Genomic DNA, 27,670 nt, shown 5'->3' on the forward strand with positions numbered 1-27,670 from the left:
GGTCTTCTCGATGGGCTGAAAAGTGGATTCCCTCAGCGGAGGCAGGGAAACTAGGGGCCCCGAGGTCGCCTCCACTGGGGTAGCCTCCACAGGCATCGCCAGAGCCGCAGCGACTCCCTCAATAGAAGCCTTGGCCGGTTGAATCAAGGCCTTCACCACCGTGGGCACGCTTGAGGCCTTCACCTTAGGGGGAGTGTCACTGCCTCGCTCCCCTTCGGCCGGTTCCTTCGAGATCAAACGGGGCCCTCCAGAAGCTTAGCTGGGTTCTCGGATTTTTCTTCCCCGAGCCAGAGCATTGGCTGGTGGTTGATGGCGTCGGTGAAGGTGCGCCCTGCCTGGCAGCCGAGGAGCCCGACCGTTCGGCGCTCCCTGTGCCTGCGGACTCGCGGTGCTTTGCCTTCTGTTGGGCCCCCGTCGCCGGGGCGCCCTCACAGGACTTAGAAGACCGCTCGGACTTCTTCTTCTTCTCACCTGCTGGGCTCTTGCCTTCCAGCCAGTTGTCGAGACGGGTCCGACGATCCCTCATAGTCCGATCCGACATGTTCATGCAAAACGCACAGTCCTTCTCCACGTGTGTTTTGTCCTTGTGAAGACAGTAGAGGCACCTCGAGTGCTCGTCCTCCTTGAACACATTCTGTAATCCGCATCCAGGACAGTTCCTAAACAGCTTGGATCTGGGTGTCGAACTTCCTTTCTCCTGGGCCATGTCCGCGGGGTAGGCCTCAGAAACTTCTGGAATCCTCCAAGAAGCGTAACTCGACGAAAACTTCACCCTTGAGGGGCGTAGAAAATCCCAAAACGGGTCCCCTTTGATCGGAAGTAGAAACGGTGGAGCTTGAGGCTCGATTGACCGAAAGAATTAGATTAAACTCTTTGAAAAATTGCAAAACACAGTAAAAGCTCGAGAGCTATAGCACACGAGGACTCACAACACTTGAACGTGCAGTAAAAATCTGAGGATGGCTGCCACGGGTTGGGCTGAGGGACAGGGCAGTCTTTGGCTGGGGGCAGTATGACCCAGAGACCAGTGATTGGTTACTACTACGAAAGACAGATCAGAAACAAAACTGATACTGATTTTTTTCTTTACCGAGGATTCCCAGCCTGACGACGGGAATATTCATGAGCATGTGAATCCATGCCAGACCCCATGCTGGAGAAAGTGGTGGTAACAGATTTACCGCCCCTTTACTGCCAGGTTTTACCACACCACCACGTGGAATTCCAAAGCTTTTAGGCGGCAGAGGCACAAGGTGAACATATTTGAAGACCTTCCATCTGTGTTTGCCAAAAGCAAAGACTTACTTACAAGCCAGCTAACAAGCACAGACATGTTGGGCTTCAACTGCATTGCTAAAGCATGCTTCCTTGAAAATGCTCTAAACTAAGTACACTAAGATTGTGGGTCCCCGTCTGAGGCCCCAGTGGTTAAAAGAAAGAGGGGACATACAAAGCTGGACTCCACGCCATTACTCATTGTTAGGCAGAATCACATGTAGTACCCTTTGGGACCACTACATGCAATTAGGACTATAAGTGTAAGCACAATTTCACGTTTGGTACAAGCCTGTATTATACAGTAAAGTGGTAGCGATGGCAGAGCAGCCAGACTTAACTCAAGAGTTAAGCAGTGGAACAAGTTACACAAAGGACCAACAAATACAGTGATTCAAATATACACTTACTTAAGGTTTCTTGGTAAAAGAACATACATTTATTTACTCAGTTCGAAAACATTACACTAGCACAAGCAGCTCAATATCACACACTAATAAAACACAAAAATCCAACCGGGAAGTAAATGAACATGTTTAGCTCCAAAATGAAGTGGGAGCAAAATGGCACTTCAAATACTTGTAAAAGGGATAACAAGACATGGTTATAAGAATAGTCAGCCCAAATACATTCATAGGCAGGGCGAAGGATTTCAGTTAAATACAACCAGCAATTCTGTTCATAGGCCGGGGCCAAAGTCAATGGTTCAGAGTCTTTGTATAGGATAGCACCGTTCTGGTAGATAGTGGTAAAGTCTTTGCCACAGAGTTTAGAAGAATTTGGCTAGGCGAAATGTTTGACAAATGTTTAGAGAAGGACAAGCCTTCGAAGTTGAGGAAAGTTACACGCACTTTCTCGATGGCCGAAAATATTTCCGGACCGCGTTTGCACAGTACCTTGTTAACGAAGAAAGCTGTAGCTAAGGCAGTTGTTCCTGCCAGTTCCGAGCAAGTCTCGCAGTTCCTGAGCTTCAGTCATGGGGACAAGAAGGAGGACGTCGGGAGGTTCCTGCACTGCCCAGGGATGAGGCCAAAAGCTGTAGCAAGACATCAGTTTAAGGTGTGAGTGCCTTAAAGTCCACAAGCTGCCTGTCGATTGGAGTTTCAGGCAATTTGGACCTGCAGCAGGGCTTCACAAGTCATCCGGGAATTGCAGCAGTCCTCTTCCTTCAGCTCGTCTTCGGTTCTTTCGTTCCATTGGTCGACTCTGCTTTCCACGTCCCAGAGACCTGCTTTTAAACAGTTTTCCCCCATTCATTCAGACTGGCTGTCACTCACCCAGCAGGGTGGCTGTCCTTGCTGGACAGTCAGCCAGCCAATAATACCAGAGTGCATTCAGGTCTCCTAGAAGACTAAGCACAGGGAGTTTCGGGCACCTCCCTCACATCCTGTCCACCTCAGACACTCTGGCACCAGAGGAGGGCTTCAGCACTGAAGCCCGCCAAAGGGCACGTACAAAGGGACCAAACCTGGTTTGGTGCACAGAGTTAAACACAAGATGGACTTTTCCTAAAAGAAATGGTGAAAAAGGGAGTCTGTTTTTAGAGACAGGTCTGGTGTGCCATATTGAAAAACATGGCTGACCAGATTTTTAGATACCGTTGTTAGCAGTCAGGAAAAATATGGTAGTTTGATCTAAACCACTGCCACCAGCCATTTAAAGTAGGAAAGGGTAACATTTGACTGTTACATGAGTGTTTAGACTCAGGGGAAGCTAGGCAACCCCTCCAGCACTCTTTAGTAAAATAGTGTGTGCTGGGTGTGTAAAGTTAAAAAGATTTGTAAAGTCAATTTAACTTTACATGCTCTAGGAGATGGTAGTCAGTCCCATGGAAGGTACTTAAACCTTGGGAAGTCTGAAAGACATCCCTGTGTCACTGTGTAGTGTTCCCAAAGTGTGCTGCAGATGATTCTGCCTAACAGTTGTAATAGAAGATTCTGTTGTTGTCGGCTTAGGTTTTTAGACAAAAAAGTCAATAAATTCAACTGTCAAAATATTGCCACAGTTTACCCCAAAATATGTCTACAAACACATTTGTATATGATGATTTGATGGAACCTCCAAGAAAGGGAAGAAAGTATGAAGGGGGGATTAAAAAGTGTAACAACAAAAAAGAATGAGAGAAAATGAGAAAGACAAAGAAAGAGAGAGAGAAAGGTGAAAGAAAGACATTCCAAATAATGTAATGAATAAAATGAAAAATGTATATGTGTAGTGAGAAGAATAAGTATAGAGCATGTAAAGAAACAAGTTGTTCATAAAATGTGTACCTGTTGTGGATGTTGGTGTACCAGTGCTCGATCTTTCTGAGGTCACAGTTGTGAAGGTTGTAAAAGGAGATTCTGTTGCAGTCGGTTCTGTATTTAGAAACATTTCAATAAATACTACTGAAAACATTCCCAGTTTACCAAAAAGATATCTGCACACATGCATGTATAAGGATGTGAGGGCACATCCACAGAAGAGAAGAAACGTCTTATTAAAGAAAAGAAGGAAGGGAGAGAGGGAGGAAGGGAGTGAGAGAGAAATATCTCTTGCCAAGTGATGGAGGTTTGTTCCTCCACATCACAGTCAAATTCAGAATGTTTGTAGAGTGGTAAAGTGGTGGTAACAGATCTACTGCCCCTTTACTGGCACTTTTTACCGCACCACCAAACTCCAAAAGGTTTAGGCGGCAGAGGCACAAGGACATCATATTTTAAGACCTTCCATCTGAGGTTGCCAAAAAAGCAAAGACTTACTTACAAGCCAGGAAACCAGCACAGACAGGTTGTGCTTGAACTGCATTGCTAAAGCATGCTTCCTTGAAAATGCTCTAAACTAAGTACACTAAGATCGTGGATCCCCGTCTGATGCCCCAGAGCTTAAAAGAAAGAGGGGACATACAAAGCTGGACTCCACACCATTATTCATATATGAAAAGTAACAAGGCAGTACTGAAGTAGACTAAGGGCCTCATTACAAGTCAGGTGGAATGGGTTACCGGGCTCCGCTAATGTTGGCAGGCCCGTTAACACCATTCTGCCTGATTACGAGGTCCCCTCACGGGACCCGGTAAGGACGCCTGGTAAAACCAGGCGTCGTTACCGGGTCCCGCGAGGGGAAGAGGGAGCTAACAATGGGGAGGTTGTAATCGGCCCGTTGTTAGCTCCCTCCCCCATTCCCATTGAGCCCTATTGGGGCTCAAATGGGAATGGAGAAGGTCCGGGTCCAAGGAACCTGGAAGGAGGAATTACCGGGCCCTCTGAACTCGGAATGGCCCGGTAATTCCCCATTCAGGGAACCCGGACCCGGTTTTGGTGGCAGCCATGCAACCAATAGCGGCATGGCTACCACCAAAGCCGTAATGAGGCCCTAAGCCACTGGGAATGGGAACTCACTCCTCCTTTTCGACGAAAAATGTTTAGAGAAAGAAAGGAAGAATGAAAGAACGAAAAAAGGAAAGAGATAAAGAAATAAAGAATAAAAAATGAAAAGAAAGAAAGAAAGAAAAAAGAAAGAAACAAACAAAGAAACACATTCCAAATAATTGAACAAATAAAACTGTGAATGTATACTAAAACAATGGGCCTCATTACAAGTCAGGCGAAATGGGTTAATGGGCTCCGCTAATGGTGGCGGGCCTGTTAACACCATTCCGCCTGATTACGAGGTCCCCTCGCGGGACCCGGTAAGGTAGCCTGGTAAAACCAGGCGTCGTTACCGGGTCCCGCGAGGGGAAGAGGGAGCTAACAACTGGGAGGTTGTAATCGGCCCGTTGTTAGCTCCCTCCCCCATTCCCATTGAGTCCTATGGAGGATCAAATGGGAATGGGGAAGGTCCGGGTGCGTGTACCTGGAAGGAGGAATTACCAGGCCCTCCGAACTCGGAATGTCCCGGTAATTCCCCATTCAGGGAACCCGGACCCTATTTTGGTGGTAGCCATGCCGCCAATAGCGGCATGGCTACCGCCAAAGCCGTAATGAGGCCCAATATGTTTAAAGTATGTGAAGGAAGAAATCGTTGACAACATGTGTACCTGTTGCATATGTTGGTGTACTGATTCTCATACTTTGCGAGGTCACAGTTGTGAAGCTTGTAATAGGAGATTCTGTTTTTGTCGGCTCCGCTTTTAAAATAAAAAAATAATCAATAAATGGAATTGTCAAGACGTTGCCACAGTTTACACAAAAATATGTGTACATTACACATGCATATATGACGATTTGAGGGAACCTCGAAGGAAGGGAAGAAAGTATGAAGGAGGGATTAAAAAATGCAAAAAAAGAAAACATAAGAGAAAGAAAGTTGAAAGAATGACATTCCAAATAATGTAAAGAATAAAATGAAAAATGTAAATGTGTAATGAAAATAATAAGTATACAGCATGTAAAGAAACAAAACGTTCATAAAATGTGTACCTGTTGCAGATTTTGCTGTACTAGTGCTTGAATTTTCTGAGGTCACAGTTTTGAAGGTTGTGACTGCTACATTTGGCCGGATGCTTGTTTGAATACTGTGGTACTTAGCTGGACTTATTACACCAGCCGAAGAGCTGCCACGGTTACATGGTCCACCTGATTGTGCCTTGTCTGCTGGGCCTTTATCTCGGACAGTTGGTAGGGTTTCGGCCTGATCCCTTCCCACCCGCCCCAGCACTATCTGAAATGTCGTCAGGCCAAGTACGATAGTCGCATGTTTTGTTCCTCTCCTCCCGTTCTGTACCCCTCTCCCTCACCTTTTGTTTTTCTCCGGCTCTACCAGAAATGTCATCAGGCCTAGTGCGGTAGTCGCTTGTCTGTTTCCATTTCCTTCCCACTCGTCCCCTCCCTTCCTTATCTATGTCTTAGCTCTTGTGCTATCTGAAATGTTGTCAGGCCGAGTATGATAGTTAATTTCACATCCTTACTGTTCATGGCCTATAAGAATGTTATTGTATTTTCCCTTGTCCCCCCCCCTTGCGTTGAAGCGCTTTGAAACACATTGTGTATAGGCGCTATATAAATGAACTATCATATCATATCCATGGCGGACCCAAGACCCACAGGAAGGGTGAACAACACCATTAGGATTCTAGGCCTTACGAAAGGAGAGGAGGAACAAGACCCGACTAACCATATGGAAAACCTGCTGCTGCAGGAGATTGGTCCAGGTGCGCTGACACAAGAATTTACAATTGAGAGAGCGCACAGATGCCGCAAAAAGAAATCACCACCGGGGTCCCTCTAAGACCGCTTATTGTGAGAGTTCTGAATTTCAGAGACAGGGACAAGAGAGCATCTTCTAGAGTGGCTATTTACCAACACTTCACTATGCAAGTCCAGAGAAGGAGAAACATGCTTGTCACGGCCAAGGAGATGCTACACCAGCAATGGTTGAAATACATGCTGATCTATCCTGCTAAACTGAAGGTGCTATACAATGGGAAATATCCCTTCTTTGATTCTCCAGATGTACTGCACCACTGGATGGATGCACACAGCAGGGGTGCACTCTGAGACAAGAATAACAGCAATCGCTGAAAGACATGTTTGAACTCCTCTCCTCTATGATCCCCTGGGATCGGGGTTGCTGATTACGAACTTTTGACTCCAAGCACAGTACCTGATTTGTTTGGTTCATCTATCAGACACTCGATTGAGATGTTTACGATCTTTTGCTGAATCTCCTTTGTTTACATTATACCAAGTTATGGTCCCTCCAGATGTTTTACATTTCCTGGCTGTACCCCAGGGTTGGGTACACCAATGCCTTTTGCTGCACATGCTTTGGGCAAGGCGAAATAGGCATATTTTCTCGAATAGCATTGTACTATTGAGCTTTGGTTATGGTTTAGTGGTACGTTTGCTGTGTCATTTATGCTTGGCTGTATGCTGCTGCCTTTACTTTTTAGGGGCACAGTGTTTATTCACCCATGTATTGTATTGTATTGTATTTTAATTATATAGCGCACCGAGCCCTGAGGCATCTCGGCACATTTCTTAGGTACAGACAGATACGTTTAGCATATATACAGTTACAGGCATAGATAATCAAGATTACAAACATGGAAAGTGAGCAGAATGCATAGCGCATAGAATATTTACAGAATATTTACATAGCTAGCATACAGCACAGAAGCATTTACAGAGATTGCATGGTGTACGAAAGTATTTACAGAGAGATCGTAAATGAAGTGGGTTAGTTTTCATTCTGAGTGAGCCAGATTTAGGCCCCATTGCAGAATTTGTGAATGGAAAGTTCTAGCCTGATGTTCGGCGGTAGTGTGTTCCAAGTTTTGGCTGCGAGGACTGGTAAGCTTCTACCTCCTGCTTTTTCCAGTTTGTACTAGGTACGGTAAGAGGTTGGAGTAGGAGGATCTGGTTTGTCTAACTGAAGTGTTGAGTTTGAATTTGTCTGAGAGGTATTTGGGTGCTTGGTTGTGTATATATTTATGTACGAGGGAGAGAGTCTTGAATTTAATTCTTTGGTTGATAGATAACCAATGGACGTCAAGTCTTAGATCTGAGATGAGTAGTTTTCTGGGGAAGTTGGTGGCTGCTCTAAGCGCATTGTTTTGATAGATTTCTAGTTTGTGTAGATTGTGTTGACCGGTGCCTAAGTATAGCGCATTGCAGTAGTCCAACTTGGTAAGTACCAGAGCTCTGGCCACGGTGATGCAATTTTCTGTCATCAGGAATGGTCTGCAGGCGTTAATGAGCTTGCACGTGTAGGCAGTGGTGGATACAGTGGTGTTGATTTGTTTTCCTAGCGAGAGGGTGGCATCAATGTACATACCTAATGTTTTGACGTCTTTAGATACTTTGATGTCATTACAGTCAATATTAAAGGTGTTGAATTTGTTGTCCAATTTGTTGAGTCTGGCTTGGCTTCCCACTAGGAGAAGTTCAGTCTTGTCGTCATTGAGGCAGAGACTGTGTTGTTCCATCCAAGCTTGGATGATAAGGTAAATGTCATTGAGTCGTGAGTCAGAGTCATGGTTGCCGGTGATGTGCATGAGAATGTGTGTGTCATCAGCGTAATTAGTGTAAGAAATGCCCAGTCGAGTTTGTTGCATAGTGGTTTGGTGAATATGTTGTAGAGTGTGGGGGAGACACATGAGCCTTGTGGGTCCCCGCATGTGACAGTCGATGGAGGTGCAGAGGCCGATGGTGCAAACACCCTGGTTGTTTTGTTGTTAAGAAATGATTGGATCCAAGTGATGACATCATTGGAGAAGTGGGCTGCGTAGGAGAGGTGTTTACAGAGAGTTTTGTGGTCGACTAGGTCAAACGCCGCTGATAGGTCTAGTAAGAGAAGGAGGGCAAGGTTGCCTGAGTCCTTAATATTCTCAATTTGGGTTACTAGATCTATCAGGGCTGTTTCGGTGCTGTGTCTGGGTCGGAATCCGGATTGTCGTAGTCCTAGCAGGTTATTGCTTTCAGAGTGGAGCTGGATCTGTAGGCAGGCTGCCATATCGATGATCTTCAGGAGGAAGCGTACCATAGTAATTGGTCTGTAGTTAGAGGGGTTGTTGGGATCAAGGGAAGGTTTCTTAAGGAGTGGCATGACACAAGCGTCCTTCAGGTTAGTCGGCATGTCATTGGCGTTGATTAGCGAGGTGATAAATGGGGCAATCTCCTTCACTGTTTCTTTTATGATGGGAGCAGGGCAGATGTCGCCCATGCATCCAGATGGTTTAAGGCTTAGTATTATTTCTTCTACTTCCTTGACACTGAGTAAGGAGAATTTAAATAAGTTAGGTTAGAGAGGGGGTGGGGTCACGGTTGAGTGGGCAAGAAGGTTTTGAGTTAAGTTTGCTTTTATCGTTTCAATTTTCTTTTGTAGGAGCTCAATTTTGTCTGATAGTGCTTTTTGGATGTTTTGACACCAAGTGGTTTCCTTGATGCAGGTATTAGGGGGCTGTGTTAGTGATTCGAGCTATCTGAGAATGCTGAATAGTTCCTTGGTGTTAGATTTGGCATTCTGAAAACAGTTGTTGTAGGAATCAGATTTGGCTACGAAGATTGCAGATTTATATGAGACAGAGGCTGCTAGGAAGTTTTCTTTGTTAGGAGCCGTAGGAGTGTTTCTTCAGTTTGTTTCAGCTGCCCTTTTGTTTTTTCGTAGTGTCCTCAATTGTGCGGTAAACCAATTGTTTAGGTGGGCAACGGTTTTGGCTTTGCGAGGCTTCTGAGGTGCTAGTTTGTCAATAGCATTTTGAATGGTAGTGTTGTAGAGGTTTACCAGGTGAGTAGGGTCCTCATGAGGTTCGAGGGCTGTGTCCCTATGTAGGATTTGTTGAAGAAGTGTGAGTAGTTTAAGGGCTGTTATGTTACACGAGTTTCTAGATGATCTTGGAGGGGCTGGGGTTTTCTCCTGGTTAGGAGGGTCTCTGGGAATGGAAAAGAGGATAGCATGATGGTCCATCCAGGCGAGAGGATGATTTGAGGTGATGGTGATGTTACAGTTGCAGTCGGCTATCCAATCTAATTGTCTCCCTTTGGAGTGTGTAGCTTGTGTCAGGCATTGGATGAGACCTAAGTCTGCTATGCTGTTGCTAATCTCGGTAGTGTTCTTATCATTGATGTCATATAGACCCAGGTTGAAGTCTCTGAGGAAGATTGTTTGCGAGCATGATTTAGTACTGGTAGTTAGCAATTGTGATAAGTCTTCTTCAAAGGAGGAGAGTTGGCCGGGGGGTCTGTAGATCAGATGGGCTGTGAAAGTTTGAGACGGTGATAGACGCAATTTGAATGCTAGGTGGTCAGCAGAAGTGAATGTTTGGCATGGAACCTGTCTGAGGCCTACGGAGGATTTAGCGATAACAGCTACACCTCCCCCTTTGGATGAGGTTCTGTCTTGCCTAATGATGGTATATTGGTCTGGTATGGCTAGTGACAGGAGGGGACCTGAGGCGCTGTGGAGCCACGTCTCTGTGATGGCTAGGAGGTCTAGGTCATTGGAAGTTATGAGGTCATAAATATCAAGTGCATGGGCTGTTAGTGACCTTGCGTTGATAAGACCTCCTTTCAGCGTGGAGAAAGTGTTGCTGAGTGATGGTTGTTGGCTGGTGTTTTTGGTTGGTGAGCTAGGGCTTGTAGGTGGATTACTTGCGGTAAATGCTTTCTTGTGTATTGTGATTTGTCGTTGCTTAAGGCCAAGGATGTGTGAGGTCTTGAGATGTCTTTTAGGGAATGTGTAACATAGTCTAGAATTGTTAGTAGTGGTAGGGCACAGTATATTGGGTGTGGGTTTCCTAGCGAACAGATATATCCATTGTTCAGGTGTGAGGTACTGGACTTGGTGGATGTTAGGTGTTTGTTTTGTAGTGGGTTGTACAATGTCTGGTAGGAAGACTGTGGGTTGGATGTTAGCTAAGCAGGGCAGTGTCATGGCCATAGTTAAGGTTGGCTGCATTCTGACTTGGAGAGTGCGTAGCTACTTTTGGTGCGATCCATTTGTGGGCCACTGTGGGCTTGGTATTCCGAAGTGGTTTGAGACCATTTATGTGTATATAAGAATATGGATAGTACATAGGTTAGCATGCAGCGTAATAACCTTGCTGGGTTGGTCTGCAGAGTGGCCATAGGTAGATAGTAGAGCAAGTTGGATCAACAGGCAGATGGGATCTTATTTACTAAGGTGGTCAAATATCAGAAATAGTGGGCGGGCTTCCAGGCGGGCCGTAGTTGGGTGTGTCAAAGGATTTGCATGCCGACTAGTTTGAGACGAGGGATCAGTATATTTGCAAAGGTACATTCAGATCAGGCGAGCAGTTATGCATATCAGACGGCAGGCATGTTCATTAGGAAATTGCTGGAAGGCATGCAGAGCGGCGAATATTCTGAGATTTACAGTAGTAGTTAGGTTCATTTAGGGTAGGCATACAATCAGGCATATAGCTTGAACATTTGAGGCATACAAAGCAACCAGTTGCTAGTCTGATTGGTAGCAATATAAACAATATACAAGTATACAGATTGTATGACTCGCTGCCACAGGTTTAGGGGGGGCAATGTGATGTTGCCTATTACCGGTGGGCAGGGGAGAGAGCTGCGCATTCATGGATGGTTTATGGTAACATATCACTTGGGTACTTAAGCTGTGCTATTAGTCAAGCAGGGTGCTATCACAAACCTAAGCATTGGAAAATACCTGAGGGTGCTCAGCGTGGAGGACAAGCGTAATTAGTGTCAGGGCAGATTACTTCAAGTTAGACACAGTAGTTTGTTTGTTTGTCGCAAGGTGGTGGGATGTTGAAGCGGGGGGTAGTAGCTCGAGGGGGGTGTGGAAGTGATGATGGGAAGTGTCCCGCGCCGTACTGCTGGTGCAGACAGGTGCAGACAGGAAGGGGCCCTTGGGCTCTGTGGGCCTTAGGTGAGGTGGGCTGGCTTCCGCCTCCGGCTCACCTTGCGGCCTATAAGCAAGTAGCAGGGATGATTGCTAGGCAACCAAGATAAACAAAATGAAGCTCGGTAATGCGGCGGCCATCTTAAGGCATGTTTTGGGTCTCAGGGAGATTGCTGCCGGGCTGGGAAATCTGTTGTCTCTGACTTCACATGGAGATTCCGCGGCAACGGCGGAATGCTGCCAGGGACCTGCTCACTGTATTTCTATTATGCACTTGGATGGGAGGTGTTGGGGGAGAGATATGGATGCTATGTGTATCGGTTCACGGCTAACAAGTTGAATGTGTGACAGGGAATATCCGGGGACTGAATAGTTAAACAAGACGGAATAGAGTAGGGGTATATCTTTGCAAGAAATGGTTGATGATAGCACTCTTACAAAATACACATCTTCCAGATGGCAGCCAGGCTGATCTCATAGGTCGATGGGGAGGAACGGGATATGGGCTAACTACATTTGTCAGTGAGGGGTCCTGATTTTGGTGGCGGCTTCGGTACCCTATATATTATTAGAGGCCCATACTGATAATGAGGGTCGAATGGTGATGTTCCATGGATATGTGGGTCATTGGGAGGTGTCTATTATTACCAATTATGCCCAGATCTTTTAATTCCTTATAAAGGAGATTGGTCCCATTCAGGGATGGCTTGTGGATTTGAGAGGGAGACTTTAACTATAACCTAGACCCAGTGTTGGATAGGTCAGATGATACATTTACATGACCGTCCCCACCTTCATGGACCCTCTGTAAAGCGCTGGTTGATTTGGCTCTTGTTGGATTTTTGGAGATTTTAAAATGCAAAGCATAGGGTATACTCTTACTACTCAACCCCCCACAAGATTTTCACATGGATAAATTACCAGTTCACTGGAACAGAGTATTTGCATGAGTATTTTTTGTAGGTCACTATCGTCCCAGGCTCAGCTGATTACTACTTGGCTGCTACATAGGAATCCACCCCCCATCCCAACATGGAAACTGAGAGCTGATGCATTAAAGGATGCGCAATTTAGGGATCATCTGGAAGAACAAATTGAGGAATAATTTTAGTTGAATGAGGGCAGTGTGGAAAGCTATGACACGTTATGGGAGGCCTTCAAGGTGTTGATTAGGGGGCAGGCGATTGCTAAGGCTTGAGGAATCCAGAAGTTGTTGCTGGGCAATCAGGCTTGGATTGACACTGACATTCAGCGTATTGAGAACGGACCAGTCGTGGACAGTGCGATGGAACAGGGCCTGATCCTCTTAGACAACAGTGCATTGGTAAGTGGAAGAGGCTGGGTGAATTTGATTTTGAGTCACATATCGAGAAGCTCCATGAACGGGGATAAGGCAAGTAGACTATGTCGCAAGGAGAATCCACAATTCACGATATGCTTGATAGCAGATGAATGTGAGAAAGTTACCAGAGATGATATGGGGCACTGTATGGGGATGAAGGGAACATTGATGAGGAGGAAATAGAGTATATACTGTCACAGATCACACTACCTAAACGGATGCAGAAACAGAGTAAATTGCTGGATGCTCCGTCACTCGTGAGCATTAGAATTACAGGCAGTGATTTCCTCCCTTCAGTCTTGTAAAACACCGGGAGGGGATGGCCTCGGGCTGAATTTTATAAGGTGTACAGTGGGAATGTCATCGATAAGTTAATATGCGGGAAAAGTGATTGGGCTATTCTTAAACCTGGGAAACAGCAGCATCGGTGCAAATGCTATGGGCCTCTCTCAATGCTGAATCAGTATTTCAAGATCCTCACAGCTATGCTGGCCTGCAGATTGCTGCAAGTAATTACATCACTTATACATAAAGACCAGACGAGTTTCATGCCGGGTAGGAACACTTCACTCAACTTTAGGAGGTTACATTATGTCATAGACATGACTAGGGCACTGGATGGACAATATGTGGTGGCCTCATTGGATTCTGTCATGGCGTTCGACTCGGTACACTGGAAGTAGATGTATGCTGCATTTAGACACTTTGGCATTGGGGAGGGTTTCTTACTTTGGGTGAGGTTGATTTACACTATGCCTAAAGCTAGGGTGAAAACGGAGACTATTATTTCAGACTAATGGGATCTTGCCAAAGGCACAAGACAGAGCTGCCCATTCTCCCCTGTGCTTTTTTATCCTGGCTTTGGAACCACTAGTGGAATTTGTTAGGGCAGAATTTGTCTTGGCGGGTTTAATGGTAAATGGCTCCAGACATCTGATTTCCATCTATGCAGATGATATACTTCTGTATATCCAGAACCATCAGCGTAATCTGAAATACATTTTGGAGGCACTGGACAACGTTGCCGCAATCTCTGGCCTAACTATTAGTTGTAGTAATTCCTGCTTTTTCCCCACTGGCAGTTTTGGCCACCAGTGAGTGTACTCAGTTGCCTGAATTTGGCTTGAGATGGCCTACCCTTTTCCCACGGGATTGCCATTTACCATGATGTGCAGGCATCTCATGAACACAATACTATGCCAGCAATGGAAGGCATATCTAGAACCATGGGATTCTGGAAGAAACTGCCCTTATCTCTGATGGGCCGCACAGCGCTGGTCAAATGATTATTCTACACTACTTATTGTATCACTTTACGAATGTTCCGTTTGATATACCAAGATCCTTTTTCCGAACCCTAAGCACCATGGGGAGGGAACGTCTCTGGGGAGCTGGTAGACATACAATCTCACTGGACACTCTATGTTTGGGATATGAAGACAGCAGTATTAAATTACCTCACTTGGAATTGGGCTATCTTGCAGGACAGCTACAGTTTGTCTTGTGGTGTTAATCAGGTGACGCCACCCTTCACATGGAATTGTTGTAGCCGGCTATAAGTCTGGTTATGTTGAAGGAGATATTGAGGATTGATGTTAAGCAGTGGCTGTGCTGTCCATATCTCTTGGGGTTATGGAATAAACTCTGGCATAGGACCTTGAGATTACTGGGGATACAAGATCCTTAGTCCCCTAATATCCCGCTATCTGCCAAATGTGAGGAGGTGCTAGGAGTCTATGGAGGTGGCCACCTCGGGAGACATGTTTTGGGAATATGGAGTGAACCTGGGACAATTCCTGATGTTCATTAGACTGGTGTGGACAGCAAAGTCCTCCTGGCTGTGGTTAACCGAAGAGCCGGAAGCAGACAAGACCTTACAGTGCTATACAGCCTAGCAGAGTGTGGGCACTGCGTGTCCAGATTGTATGGGATACTGCTGGCAAGATTGAATAAAGAGGATTTTATGGTGAAAGCACTTTAGGAGAAGGATTTTGGTACAGCTATTGAGAAGATAGAGTGGGATCATGAATTGTCGTATGTACAGAGGGTTTCAAGGAACACTCAGCTTAATTTTATCCAATTCCATATCCTCCATAGAACGTATATTACGCCCATATAGACGAACTACAGTCTCTTGATCGTCATCCCCAGGCTGCCCACAGTGGGTGTGATGGACCTGATCCGACACACATGTTATGATCCTGCTCTGTGACGTGACAGTTTTGGCGTAACATTCAGCGGAAAATTGAATCTGTGGGAATTACCAGGTTTAAATGGTCACCTGAAGCATGTCTGCTGGGTATATACACCCCCCCAAAAACTAACAAACATAGTGTAGAGGAGCAGCCAAATGCCTCTGCAGGAAGTCCCACCCCCTTGCCTCGCATCTATATGCTGGAAGCCTGAAATTGTACCATACTTGACACCAGCAGTTGTGACCATTCTGCAGCGAATCTTCGAGAGAAGGTATCCATTAAGAAAACCCTATCCGATGTACTCCCGATTAGATGAAAATCTCATGGAGCAAGTCCCTGAAGAAATATGAAAAGAGCAAGAAAAGGAGTTGGTGACGTCACAAGAAACAAGCGTGACTCACAGAGAAGACTGGCTGAAGAAGAAAGTGTATGGACGATATAGAAACTGATGACGAAGTAAAGAATCAAATGCAAGACAAAGATTGAACGTGTGAAGGGCACTGCAGAAAATGCAAATCGTTCAATACTTGTACAGATGCAATAACGCAAGTGGAGTAAGTGATCATAGAAGCTGGCTATGCATAGTAAATAGACTGCAGGCGGAGCCGCCATTATATAGAATCTGGACATTGGTGTCACAATTTGCTGTGTTGCAGCAAAGAAGTAGCTGGGATCATGGAAGAATCGAGAAGGTCTGTCTGGCCTGGTGTCAAGGCTGAATCAGCCAAGAACTGGTTATCTATCCTTGAAGGCAGTGGACGTGAGACGCTGAATCATCCCTTTCTAAGGTGCAAAGAAAGAACATCACGAGTGTCAAGTTTTATTCATTTAAGAATATTAAATGCTGCAAAATGGGCCGAATTGTGGTCTCCTGTCACGTGAGGCAAGGATGAAAATAGAAGTTGGGCATGCAGTTACAGAACTATGATATCACGTGCCTGCACTCCCCTATATTCTCAGAGGCAAAGATACTTGCAAGGCCAAGTTCAAAAACAATCTTCATGGCAGAAGGCATGGGTGATGAGAGATGTTGGGCTAATTGGGTGGGCAGGTACAGTCCAGTCCACCTCATGACATCTGGGGTATGTGCTTATGTGCTGCTAGTGAGACAAATGTTCCAGACTGGCACGAGCGCGCCAACCAATTGTAGAGGGCCATATAACGAAGGGCCTTATAGTTTGAGAGCCAATGATGTACCGTGTATCTAATAAGTGTTCAAGATGACTTGCACTAGAGGTGGGCATGAGTTGTCCACGTACAGTAGATGTCCAATCACAACCCAATCCTGTATAGAAAGTATACCTAGATGTTCCCCTTGAACCTACCACAACCCCTCATAGGTGTCTCTTATTTACCACGTAGTATGAAGTCACGTATGATGAATTTTTACTATATAAGTGTGATTTTTTATGAAATACTTTGAGAGAATGCTGTGCGACGTTTGTTGATGTCTGTTGAAACTCCCTGTTTTAGACAATTGATATTAAAACAGACAAACTTGCCATCTTCCTGAGTTGGTTCCGTTATTTGGTGTAAGAGTTACTCACTTCCTATCCACTGCATGATACGCTACCCAAAAGGACCTTATGTTCAATAACCAAATTGCTGTATTTTGGCAAAATGTAGAATTGCCATGACTTGGAAAGATACCTCTGCTCCACAATTTAGGGTTTGGTGGGCTGATCTTAAATGATGGTCTATGGTGGAAACCATGATATGGTATGAGAATGTACATAAGGGTAAACGAGATGTCAATTATAATATTCTGCCTTGGAACTCACTTATATTATCAATGTTCTTGCCTTCTGATGATATATCTTTCACGCCAACTCTTGGTTTGATCAAGACCTACAAGACCTAAAATCACTTAAAAGACAAGCGCTCAAAAAATGGCAATCAAGCCCCTCCGGCCCTTCACGCGGTTCCTACCTAACGATTGTCAAACAATACAAAAATGCCATAGCCAAAGCAAAAGCAGCCACATACAATACTAGAATCGACAATGCCCAATCGCACTCAAAAGAGCTATTCGCCATCTTCAACGAGCTGGTCGTAACTCCCACATCCAAACATCAAACAGTCAAAGACGAGAAATGGTGTAATGACATCCAGAAAGCCATGCTTGACAAACTAGATTTACTCCAAAAGAAAATCAAAACCAACCTTGACAATCTACCCAAGCCCCCTCACAAAACGCTAGCCACCCCGAACTCTAAACCTCCTACACAACACAATAGCAACCTTCCACCGCCATTCACCTTTAGAAAGGTAACCACACCTGAGGTCTTAAACATTGTGAAACAAATAAAACCATCACTCTGCAAAGGAGACATCTGTCCAGCAAACATAATCAAAGACTGCGCTGAGTCCCTAGCGCCGTTCATTGCAACCTTCATTAATGCTTCATTTGCCACTGGCTCAGTTCCCTCCTCACTTAAAGAAGCCTGGGTTCGCCCACTGTTGAAAAAGCCCACACTAGACCCAGACTCCCCTAACAATTACAGGCCCATTACAACAGTGCCATTTCTGCTGAAAATCCTGGATAAGGCTGTCTATCTACAGATACAAGCCTACCTCGAATCCCATAACATCCTAGGCAAGAGACAGTCCGGTTTTCGCCCACGCCACGGCACAGAGTCTGCACTACTCGACCTGAAAAAACAACTCCTAAAAAATATGGATAAAGGCAAATGTGCCATCCTCTTACTCCTTGATCTGTCGGCTGCGTTCGACCTAGTCGACCACAAAACTCTAAAGACACACCTCACCAATACAGCTCACTTCTCTACCGAAGCCACAACATGGATCTCATCCTTCCTGGAAGACAGAGCTATGCGAGTCTACTCAGACCAAGCATCAGCCACCTCCTCTCCCATCAACTATTTACACTCCCTCTATTGAACGACTTAGAAGAATTCGGCATAACGTTCACCAATTATGCCGACGACACTCAAATTCTTCTCCCTCTAACTGACGATTACAACCAAGATCTAAAAGCCCTACAACACAGATATGCCATCATCCAGGCCTGGATGGCAGCCAATGGCCTCTGTCTCAATGGAGACAAGATAGAGATCCTACTGGTGGGCCCCAAAGAATCCCTTAGCAAACTTGACGGCAAATATAGCACCTTCCTAATTGAGAACTCGGTCATCCCGGTCTCTTCTGCTGTAAAAACTCTGGGAGTCTATCTAGATTCCACCCTCTCCATGGATAGACATGTCAGCTACATCTCATCCTCAGCAGCCTTAACAACCAAAATAATTAATGCAGTAAAACCTCACCTATCCACTACAAACTGCCTCAACATAGCCAGGCCACCATAGGTGCCAGATTGGACTATTGCAACGTCCTCCTATTAGGCACCTCTGCTAAAAACATTAATAGACTCCAAATCACACAGAACAACGCCTTGAGAGCTGCCCTCAATATTCCGAAGAGGGAACATATCTCCCTAGCAAGACAAAATGCCCACTGGCTCCCAGTCAAAGAGCGCATCCAGTTCAAGACCCTAACCATTACCCACAGATGCATATCCCATTCTGCCCCTAGCTACCTCACTGATCGGATACAACCAGTCCAAACAATCAGGCCCAAAAGGGACCTGTATGCGAACCAACTCTTAGGGCCTCATTACACGGTAGGCAGTATGGATTTAACATTTCCGGTAATGGAATACCGGTAACGTTAAATCCCCATGCGAATTACGACCCGGCTCACCGCTATTAGCAGCACCGCTAAGTACGGTGCCACTAATAGCGGGCAGTCCGCGTGCGCGCGACCCACCATCCCATAAATTACGCCATGCCGCTATTAGCACAGCATCACAAGGCGAGCGGACATGCCAATAGCGGCATGGTAAAGCCCCCAAAACCCCTTACCGCCATCGCAAACCACACGTTAAGAGAACTGAGCAGTGTTCCCACCTGCCACAGGTGGACACAATCAGCACAGGTGGAGGCAATGGAGACTGTGGCAGCTCAAAAGGAGCACACCACACCCCTTCACACACCCCTTCCCACACCAAGATGGTTCCAATACTAGCAGCATTACATGGGCTGGAGGACATGATTGCAGCGCAGATGCAACAACAACAGGCAGCCCAAAGGAGACGCAGGGGGAGGAGGAGGAGGGCAAGACAGGCACAGCAAGCACCACCACGGCACCTAATCATACCACAGAGGCACCCACCAATCCCCAGGATCAGAGCTAGTCCATTTAACCTAACCCCTGAGCAGATACACACCCTGTACCATCTGGACCGGGATACCATCACCAGCATCGTGGACATGATACATGACAACATTGTGAGCCTCATAGACATGAGAACTGCCACCCCCCCCTCTACTCAAGGTGGTGACTGTGCTCCACTTCCTAGCCACAGGCACCTACCAGCATACAGTGGGCCAGATGCATGGCATCTCCCAACCAGTATTCTCATGCACGCTGAACCAGGTACTCGATGCCCTCGTGAAGCATGCATCTGAACACATATTCATGCCACGGACTGCCCAGGAGATTGCAAACACCAAAGTTGGCTTCTATTCACTGGCAGGCATCCCAAGTTGCATTGGGGCCATCGACTGTACACATGTTGAATTGGTGGTCCCACATCGTAATGAAGTGGTCTACCGAAACAGGAAGCAATTCCACTCCATCAATGTCCAAATGGTATGTGACGCCAACACGATAATCACACATTGCTGTGCCCGATTTCCCGTATCAACCCATGATTCCATGGTCCTGCGGAACTCAAATATCCCACGCTACAAGGAGCGACAAATCGCACAACGTTCGTGGGTGTGATGGGGGTGGGGGAGATACATACTCCAACTGGGTGTAGCTTGTCATCTGCAAAATGCCCATACAGATGTACGCCAATGTCCATCTGGGAAGGCCGCAACGTACTTGAGATGAACCGACATGCAAGTATGAGCTACACAAACAAATGACATTTCAGGTCTAGTAACATCAAACACCCATCCACATACACATTGCACAACATTCCACGCCACAAAATACACAGATTTCATACGTGCCATCAAGATAGTCATCCGGAATCAGTCCAGCACAACATCAATAATGCAATGTGCCCTATGATGCATGCAAAGGGATCAGCCCTAGCCATAGACATAGCATTTCACCACGCACCTTTACCACCACTGAAGTGATGCCTCACTGCATGGCAACAACTATGTTGGAATGGCAGTACAACAGCAGAGAGGAACCAAATCTGCGTGGGCCCAGGGACACCTAAGACCTCGCCTCACCCAGGACATGTCAATTACTGTTGGAGGCATTAATGGGGCATGTCTACTTGCATGGTCGAGTTCACCCTTGCACATTGCTGTCACACAGACCATCTGCATGTATGCTGTTGACTGTGTACTTGAATCACAATGCAATGTCAATTTGTGTGATATGAAGAGGCCGCTCTTGAGGTGAACAGTAACAGGACCCCATTCCTTACCCCATACAGGTGATGCGGGCTATCCCCTGAAGAGCTGGCTCCTCACACCTGTACGACACCCACAGAACAGGCACGAAGAGGAATACAATCGTGCACATACCCGTACCCGCATCGTGATCGAGCAGACTTTTGGCCTTTTGAAGTCACAGTTTCGGTGCATTAACAGGTCTGGTGGCGCTCTCCTGTATGGCCATGAGAAGGTGGCCAAGATCACCATGGCATGTGTCATGCTGCACAATATGTGTATCAGACGGAATGTGCCACTGCCCCCTGCCGTTGAAATAGAAGCACCTGATGAGGATGATGATGGTGATGAGGATGGAGGTGAAGGGGATGCAGGTCTTGCAAGAGGGGATGGGCCGGAGGGACGTGCTGTGAGACAGCATCTGATCAACCAAATATTCTGAGGAACATGTTTTGGTACTGTCACATGGATATGGGTAGTAATGCACTGGTGTATGTTTAGAAGCATGCAATGGACCCTGTCGCCAATAAAGTACACAAACACAATGAAGATGTCCAAGCCTGTGTTTTGATCAGACACCAGTGTATTAAGTAAGGGAAAGATGAAAAAGTGCATGTCCGCAAACATCCCAACCCCTTCCACCCACCCCCCACAACAGACCCATGACACCCTTCCACCCACCCCCCACAACAGACCCATACACCCTTCCACCCACCCCCACAACAGACCCATAACACCCTTCCACCCACCCCCCACAACAGACCCATAACACCCTTCCACCCACCCCCACAACAGACCCATGACACCCTTCCACCCACCCCCCACAACAGTTCCTCATGTGTCTGCATGTTTGCGTTGGCCCATGCGCGCAAATGAATCGCCATTAACCCCCTATTGGCCATTATCTGCAGCAGCATTTGGGGGATGGGCAGACATGCGACTGGTGGTGCATGTTGAGTGGCGGAGGGGGCTTGTCTGCATTGAACCGGCGGATGACGACGTGGCAGACTGTCCTGGTGGCGTGAAGTGGCGGTCCATTGTGTCAGCTATTCGAGTGAGGACCTCCATAAGTCTGGCTATCTCCTCACACAGCCTGTCAGTACAGGCCTCCATCCTCTCACTGGAGTGCCTTGCCGTCTCCACAATATCCTCCCAGAGATGGGCAGCCTCCTCAACATGCTGGCCAACCAGCACAGTTAGTTCCTGTTGACGCTGCCAGATGGTGGCCAGCTCGAGGGCAGTGCTGGGGGATGGTGTAGTGGCTCCTGTGCCCTCAGATGCATCCATGACAGCAGGTGAAGCCACCATGGGGGACATTATGGCTGGAATGTTCTCCTCACCAGTAACATCAGACCCAGGTGTCTGGAATGGTGCTGGCTCAGGAGTTCTAGGGGGGCTTGGGGTGTGCATCTGCATTGTGCCAACTGTTGTGTCCTCAAGATCAGATAGGGGGGCAGTGGTGGCTGCCTCTCCTGCGGAGCTTGGCGCAGCTGATGGTGGGCCCTCGGTGGCTGGTATTGGTGGTTGTGGGTTCACCTCCGGTGGTGGGGCTGTAGTTGGTGTTGTGGCTACTTCAATCCTGGTAGTGGCACTCCTCCGATGCTTCACACTCATCATGTAGAACCTTCCCCCCCTTGCCCCTAGTTGTCGTGGGGGTGTCCTCAGAGTCCTGTGCCCTTGGTCTCTTACATGTAGGCCGTGCCTGGGATGCATTTGTAGCATCCTCACCGTCTGTATGTGAGCCTGTCAGGGACAAGAAGGGGGATGGTATTGGTTACGTTTATGTGTACTTCATGCAGGATACATCAATAATGCAGTTGTGGCCATTGGGACTTAATAGTTGTGGATGCAGGTGATGTGTCAGTTCAGTGCCTCATCCATGCATGGTTGTGTTTGGCACTTGTCTCTGGTGATGTGTGCATGTGTGTGTGTTTGGGTCTGACACTGACATGGGCAGGGATGGATGCATGTGTGGATGTGTGTCCATGCATGAGAGGATTCTGGGCTCACATTTGGGGGGAACAGTACATTCACATAGAATCCTGTCATGTGTACACTCACCTCCATCCGAAGTGGTTCCCACGCCTTGCTCCATAGTGCCTACTCCCTCAATGGATTCCACTGCGATTAGGTTTGCACAGGTCTCCTCCCATTCCTTTAGTCTGATGGGTGAACCGGCTCCACCTGCAGTGGCTATTCGGTGGTTTTCGGCAAGGATGCCCCTCACCCGCAGTCTGAGGTCGTCCCACCTTTTCCTGCACTCACGCACCGTGCGGGTGCTGGTGCCCACTGCACTGACTTTCACTGCAACTTCTTCCCAGATGGCCTTTTTTTTTAAGTAGTGTCGCCCGCCGCATGTCGTTGGCAAAGACAACCTCAGCATTGTCAGCCAGGGTCTGGGTCAGCATGTTCAACTCCTCTGAGGTAAATTTTTCTTTGCGCTGCCTGTCGGTGCTTTTTTTAAAGGCCTTGGGCATGTTGAAGGTGTCCCGGATGATTTGCAACTGCAACCTACTCCAAACAGGTCCAGGGGGCAGTGGATGGCAATGGATTGTGTTTTTAAAGATGGCCGCCGTGCTCTTTCCCGTTCCTGTGCGATGACGCTATTTCCGGTTCCGCAATTTAACGGTGACTGCTAATTGCGGTGACCGCTATTTGCATGCAGCATGTGGGCGGAGGTGCAATCTGCACTTTCGTCGAGGGCGGTAAGTGACTTTTTTGGGTCTTTAATGGCATGGCGGTAGGGTCTTTACCGGCATGGCGCTATCCTCGTGTCCGCTTACTCGTAATGGTACGCTATTAGTGCCCTCTTAAGAGCGCCATGCCGGTAATTTGAGGTTTTTACCGCACAACGTGTAATGAGGCCCATAGTCCCTAACTTGAACAGAGTTAAAGCTGCCGGCTCGAGCTTCGAAGTCCTAGCACCAAAAGCATGGAACTCTCTACCACCCAAACTGAGAGCAGAAACATCCCTCAGTGCCTTTAGAAAAGCTCTGAAAACCACCTTGTTTAAGTGAACTCTACTGCAATGCAAATAGTTTCTGTATACTGCTATACCAAACTGCACTGTCCCATGTAAGCTCGTACCTTCAACCATGTCTGTAACCATGTCCACTGCCTTTCATGTTATTCGCCTGTGTTAAGTAAACCTTCTTGTAACAGCGCCACGATGCCCGTGGGCAGCTGTGCGCTCTAAAAATGCAAATAAATAAATAAATAAATACATATGCCACACTGAACGCTGAATCCACTTGGGTGTTGGAATCTTCTATTTCATAGCCGCTTCTACCGGGGTATGTGATTTTCCTGTAGTTTTTGTGGCCAGGATTGGACTACACGTGCCTATATGGAGCATTCACTGACCTTGCATTTTATATGAAACTCTTATTTATTATGGATATCATTCCCTTTGGTACTAAAGGTAAAGGCAAGCTGTTTGTGTACATTTCTTTTATTTTTTTATATTGTTCTGGTGGTGGAATGACTGTAATTCATGCCATGGTACTGTTTATAGCTGCTTTAGGCATCTGATAGGCCGATAATTGTAGGAGGAAAGGAGGAACGGATAAGGGTTTAAGGTCTGCTTGTAACGGATGGAATATGAGGCATTAAGAAAAGAACCCAAATACGTCTAGCACCTATAGGGTCGATACGCTACGGCCGTGCATGTAAGGGCAGTTGCAGGACCAATCACTGCAGACGGCGTTGTTCGCACACAGCTGTGTTAGAAACTGGTGTTGTAGAGCGTCAGAAGCTGGTTAAGGGCAATGTGAGGATTTGATACGGAGTTCTTTGATGAGAGCCAATTGTACAGCGGCCCAAATGAAAGCGGTTTGCCACACTGAGTCTTAGGAAGTCACAAGTAAGCGTTACAGACCTCAAGCTGCAAATAATGTTGATGTACTGGAAGAGGGAATTTTGAGTCAATTGGGTCACTGGTTGATCTACTTCTATTCCAGTGTCCATAAAGCAGGTCCCTATTGAAAAGTGAAAACGCTGTGGATTCTGCAGTCACATGAGTGCACTTGGTAGTAATATAGTTGGCTAAATTCTTACACAACAATTAATGTGTTCGTTTTGATAGACACTCTATAAGTGTGGATAGCTGTCTTGACAGTTGGGTAATGGGATAACCCCTTGAAAAAAAGAACAAGGAGCTTGTCCTACATGCTATGAGACATGTGGTGGGTTCACGCATAACTGGCTAAAGATAGTATTGCGCCGTGAAAAAAGGATTAAAGAAGATTGCTTATTTGAAATGGAAATCCATGAATTGTGTTGCATCTTCTATAGGCTACAATCTTGAATTGATGCAAATTGATGGTTATATTAATCTAATAAATGTGATGATTATATTGTCCAGCAATAGGTGTGTTGTATAAAGAAAAAAATATGTTGGGTTGGTGAGAAAAAACTTGGACTTATCAATTAGGACCAATTGCTAGGTCTTCTGGAGGACTGTAGAACATAGTAACGTTGTACACCCAATAATTACTCTAATAAAAATGTCTTAAACAGGTCTGCCTTCAGCCACTCTATAAGCAGTATGCGTGTCCGTCACTGAATTCCGGTTAAAAGAAGCATTGGCAATGCTAACAGTTTTGCTTGCGTATATGCATTTGGCATTTGCCAGGCACTGCTATAAGAGGCCCCGTTATTCGCACCATTTTGAACCTGCTACCATCAATGGCCAATCAATAACACTATGGCAGTGTCTGGCAAGTTCCTTTCCCATGCCTACACAAAAGCCCAAACTGTTGGCATTGTCAGTGCTTGTTTTTAATATACAAATATAGTGATGTTCTGGAAGTGTTGGCTTTTAGTTCATTCGTTTTAAAATGTTTGCATTTGTACAGTGGAAGAGCCCCGTGCGCCCCCAGCCTCCCGCTGGCCCCCAATTATCAAACAAAACACCCCCTTCCCTCGGCACCAAAATATGTCTCTGCCGCTGTTCCTGTTCTACACCTGTGTGTTATCTTTGCAATACAGGGCTGATTGCAAAGTGATCTTAAAATCCAGCACTGTCTGAATAAGTTGGACCCGACAAGGGACAAAGGAGAGCTCCAAATGCAAGCATTTTTATGAGCTTGAGATCCCATCAAGTAATTGATGCTGAATCCGTTTATAACAAATACGCTTCCGTCCGTCGTGCCAAATAAGTAGTCAGCATGCGGGAAATGGAAAAGACAACGGACGGAACCTTTCTTGTATTTGTTGTTTTCTCCCAGGCGGTCAATATTAGACAGCACACCGGCTCTCAAGAAGCCTGCCACCCCGATCTTGCCATTTGCTTGAGCGGAGCGCTTAGGTATCGAACACGGGCCTGAACTGAGCGACCCCACTACCCAATCCAAACAGCACAGCGTGTAGGCTGTCACGGCAGCCCCAGTAACAAGTAATGTCAGCACATCACCGAAATCGTTTCTCACACGACTTTCATGACCCAGCATGAGGACACATGGGACACCGAAGAGGGAGACTTGGGCTGCAATAGGAGAAACTATATCTGCCAGGAAGAAGAGTTTAGGAGGGAGAAAAGTCAAACCAAATGTCAGTCACCTGGCGTGCTATACTTATACAAGATGTATTCATCTCAGACGCGCTATTGAATACAATTCACCCGCCATAACGTGGAAACAGTAAGCAAGGACGCGCAGCTTAAAATAAACATTGCAGTCTTTACCACGTAACAGGATGACGTCACTTAACATGACGCAGCAACGCCATATTAGGACGCTTTCAAGGTGTCGGCGGTAGTAAGAACAAGCGGACCACCAACACCGCCTCCAAATGGGAAAACACCATTAAAAACTCAGGTAAGAAGGCAGGTCATGCCCCGCTTCACCCCCTAGAATTACCGGGTCGGTAAACCAAGAGGCCCCAGAATGGGGTATCAAGCCGGCAACTAAACTAATAAATATCTCCCCCATAGGTCAATTCTCAGGTATCCGTAGAAATAAAGGCGAGGAAAAAAATCACATCTTGCTTGCAATTATATTTGCAGTTTTGGGGACATTTTTAGGGAATATAGGGGTGGGGTGTGTTAAGGGAAATAGTTAAGGTAGGGGATAGAAGGGGGTAGCCCCCAGCATTTTTGCAGCAAATAAGGGGGCATCACGTTTCACCTAAATAATATAAAGCCTATGAGAGGGATCCAATCGGAGCAGACCTGCACAGGTGATGCAGGGCACAGAACCCAAACAATATTTGCAATTTAACAACATTGACTAACAAGTGCCCCATTAATTAAGTCATAGGAAAGTCATCAAAGAGACCCAACAAGTGTTGTCAGGGGATAAAGAACGCGCTATCATAAAGCAGAAGAAAATCACAATCTTAATATACAACAACAACACCCAATCAATTCTGGACAAGTTAAGCTCAAAATGAAGTGTGAGCAAAATGGCACTCCAGCAATTTAAAAGGGAGAAAAGACAAGGTTATCCAAAATCAATAACACCAACAAGTTATAGGCAGGGCAATGTAGAAAAGGCTACTACAACTAGGATTCAAGTCAATAGGCCTGGGCCAATGTTAATGGTTCAGAATCTTTGCAGAGGATCACACAGTTCAAAGTAGTTTGCGGTTAAGTCTTTGCCAAGAGTTCAAAACGAAGTTGGTTGGAGAAGTTATTTAAAGGAGAAGAGAAGGACAAGCCTTCGGAGAGGCGAAAGATTTCCCGTACTTTCACTTTGGTCAGACGAAACGAACGACCGAATTTGCACAGTACCTTTAAAGAAGAAGAATGCTGTAGCTGAGGCAGTTGTTCCTGGCAGTTGCTGCAGGCTCAGGCTTCCTGAAGCTTCCGTCGTGGTGACAAGAAGGAGAATGGCTGGAGGGTCCTGCACTGCCCAGGAAAAAGCCAGCAGCAGAGCAAAACAACAAATAAATGGTGCGCTCCTTAAAACCCAAACTGGTTCTCTTCCAACTGGCTATCCGATCTACTGCAGCGATGCACAGTAAATTCGACCAGGATGAAGACCGGTGTCTGGCGAGCTGGTTGTTCCCACCAAGCTCAAGGGGAGAAGATTCCTTGCAGATCTCCTCTGTCGTAAAAGTTTCAGGCGATTCAGACCTGCAGCAGGGCTTCACCGTGTGTCCAGTAGTTGCAG

The 27,670-nt window shown here is 46.4% G+C and overlaps 1 protein-coding gene across 2 annotated transcripts in view; it reads right to left on the bottom strand.

Annotated features, from left to right (window-relative positions):
- LOC138447681 (adhesion G protein-coupled receptor E1-like) overlaps nucleotides 1-27,670 on the bottom strand; it is a 927,425-nt gene that overhangs the window by 518,500 nt on the left and 381,255 nt on the right. Inside the window, exons 6-7 of one of the 2 annotated variants that reach the window (XM_069603946.1) lie at nucleotides 5,294-5,383; nucleotides 3,546-3,632 (exon numbers count right to left, since the gene is read on the bottom strand). The exons of the other annotated variant lie outside the window; for it this stretch is intronic. Of the exons in view, the coding sequence (XP_069460047.1) occupies nucleotides 3,546-3,632; nucleotides 5,294-5,383 (177 nt within the window). The remainder of the gene's footprint in view (nucleotides 1-3,545; nucleotides 3,633-5,293; nucleotides 5,384-27,670) is intronic. 2 annotated transcript variants of the gene reach the window in all.

The sequence above is a fragment of the Ambystoma mexicanum genome, chromosome 3q (assembly GCF_040938575.1).
Source record: "Ambystoma mexicanum isolate Mex_15411 chromosome 3q, UKY_AmexF1_1, whole genome shotgun sequence".
NCBI lineage: Eukaryota > Metazoa > Chordata > Amphibia > Caudata > Ambystomatidae > Ambystoma > Ambystoma mexicanum.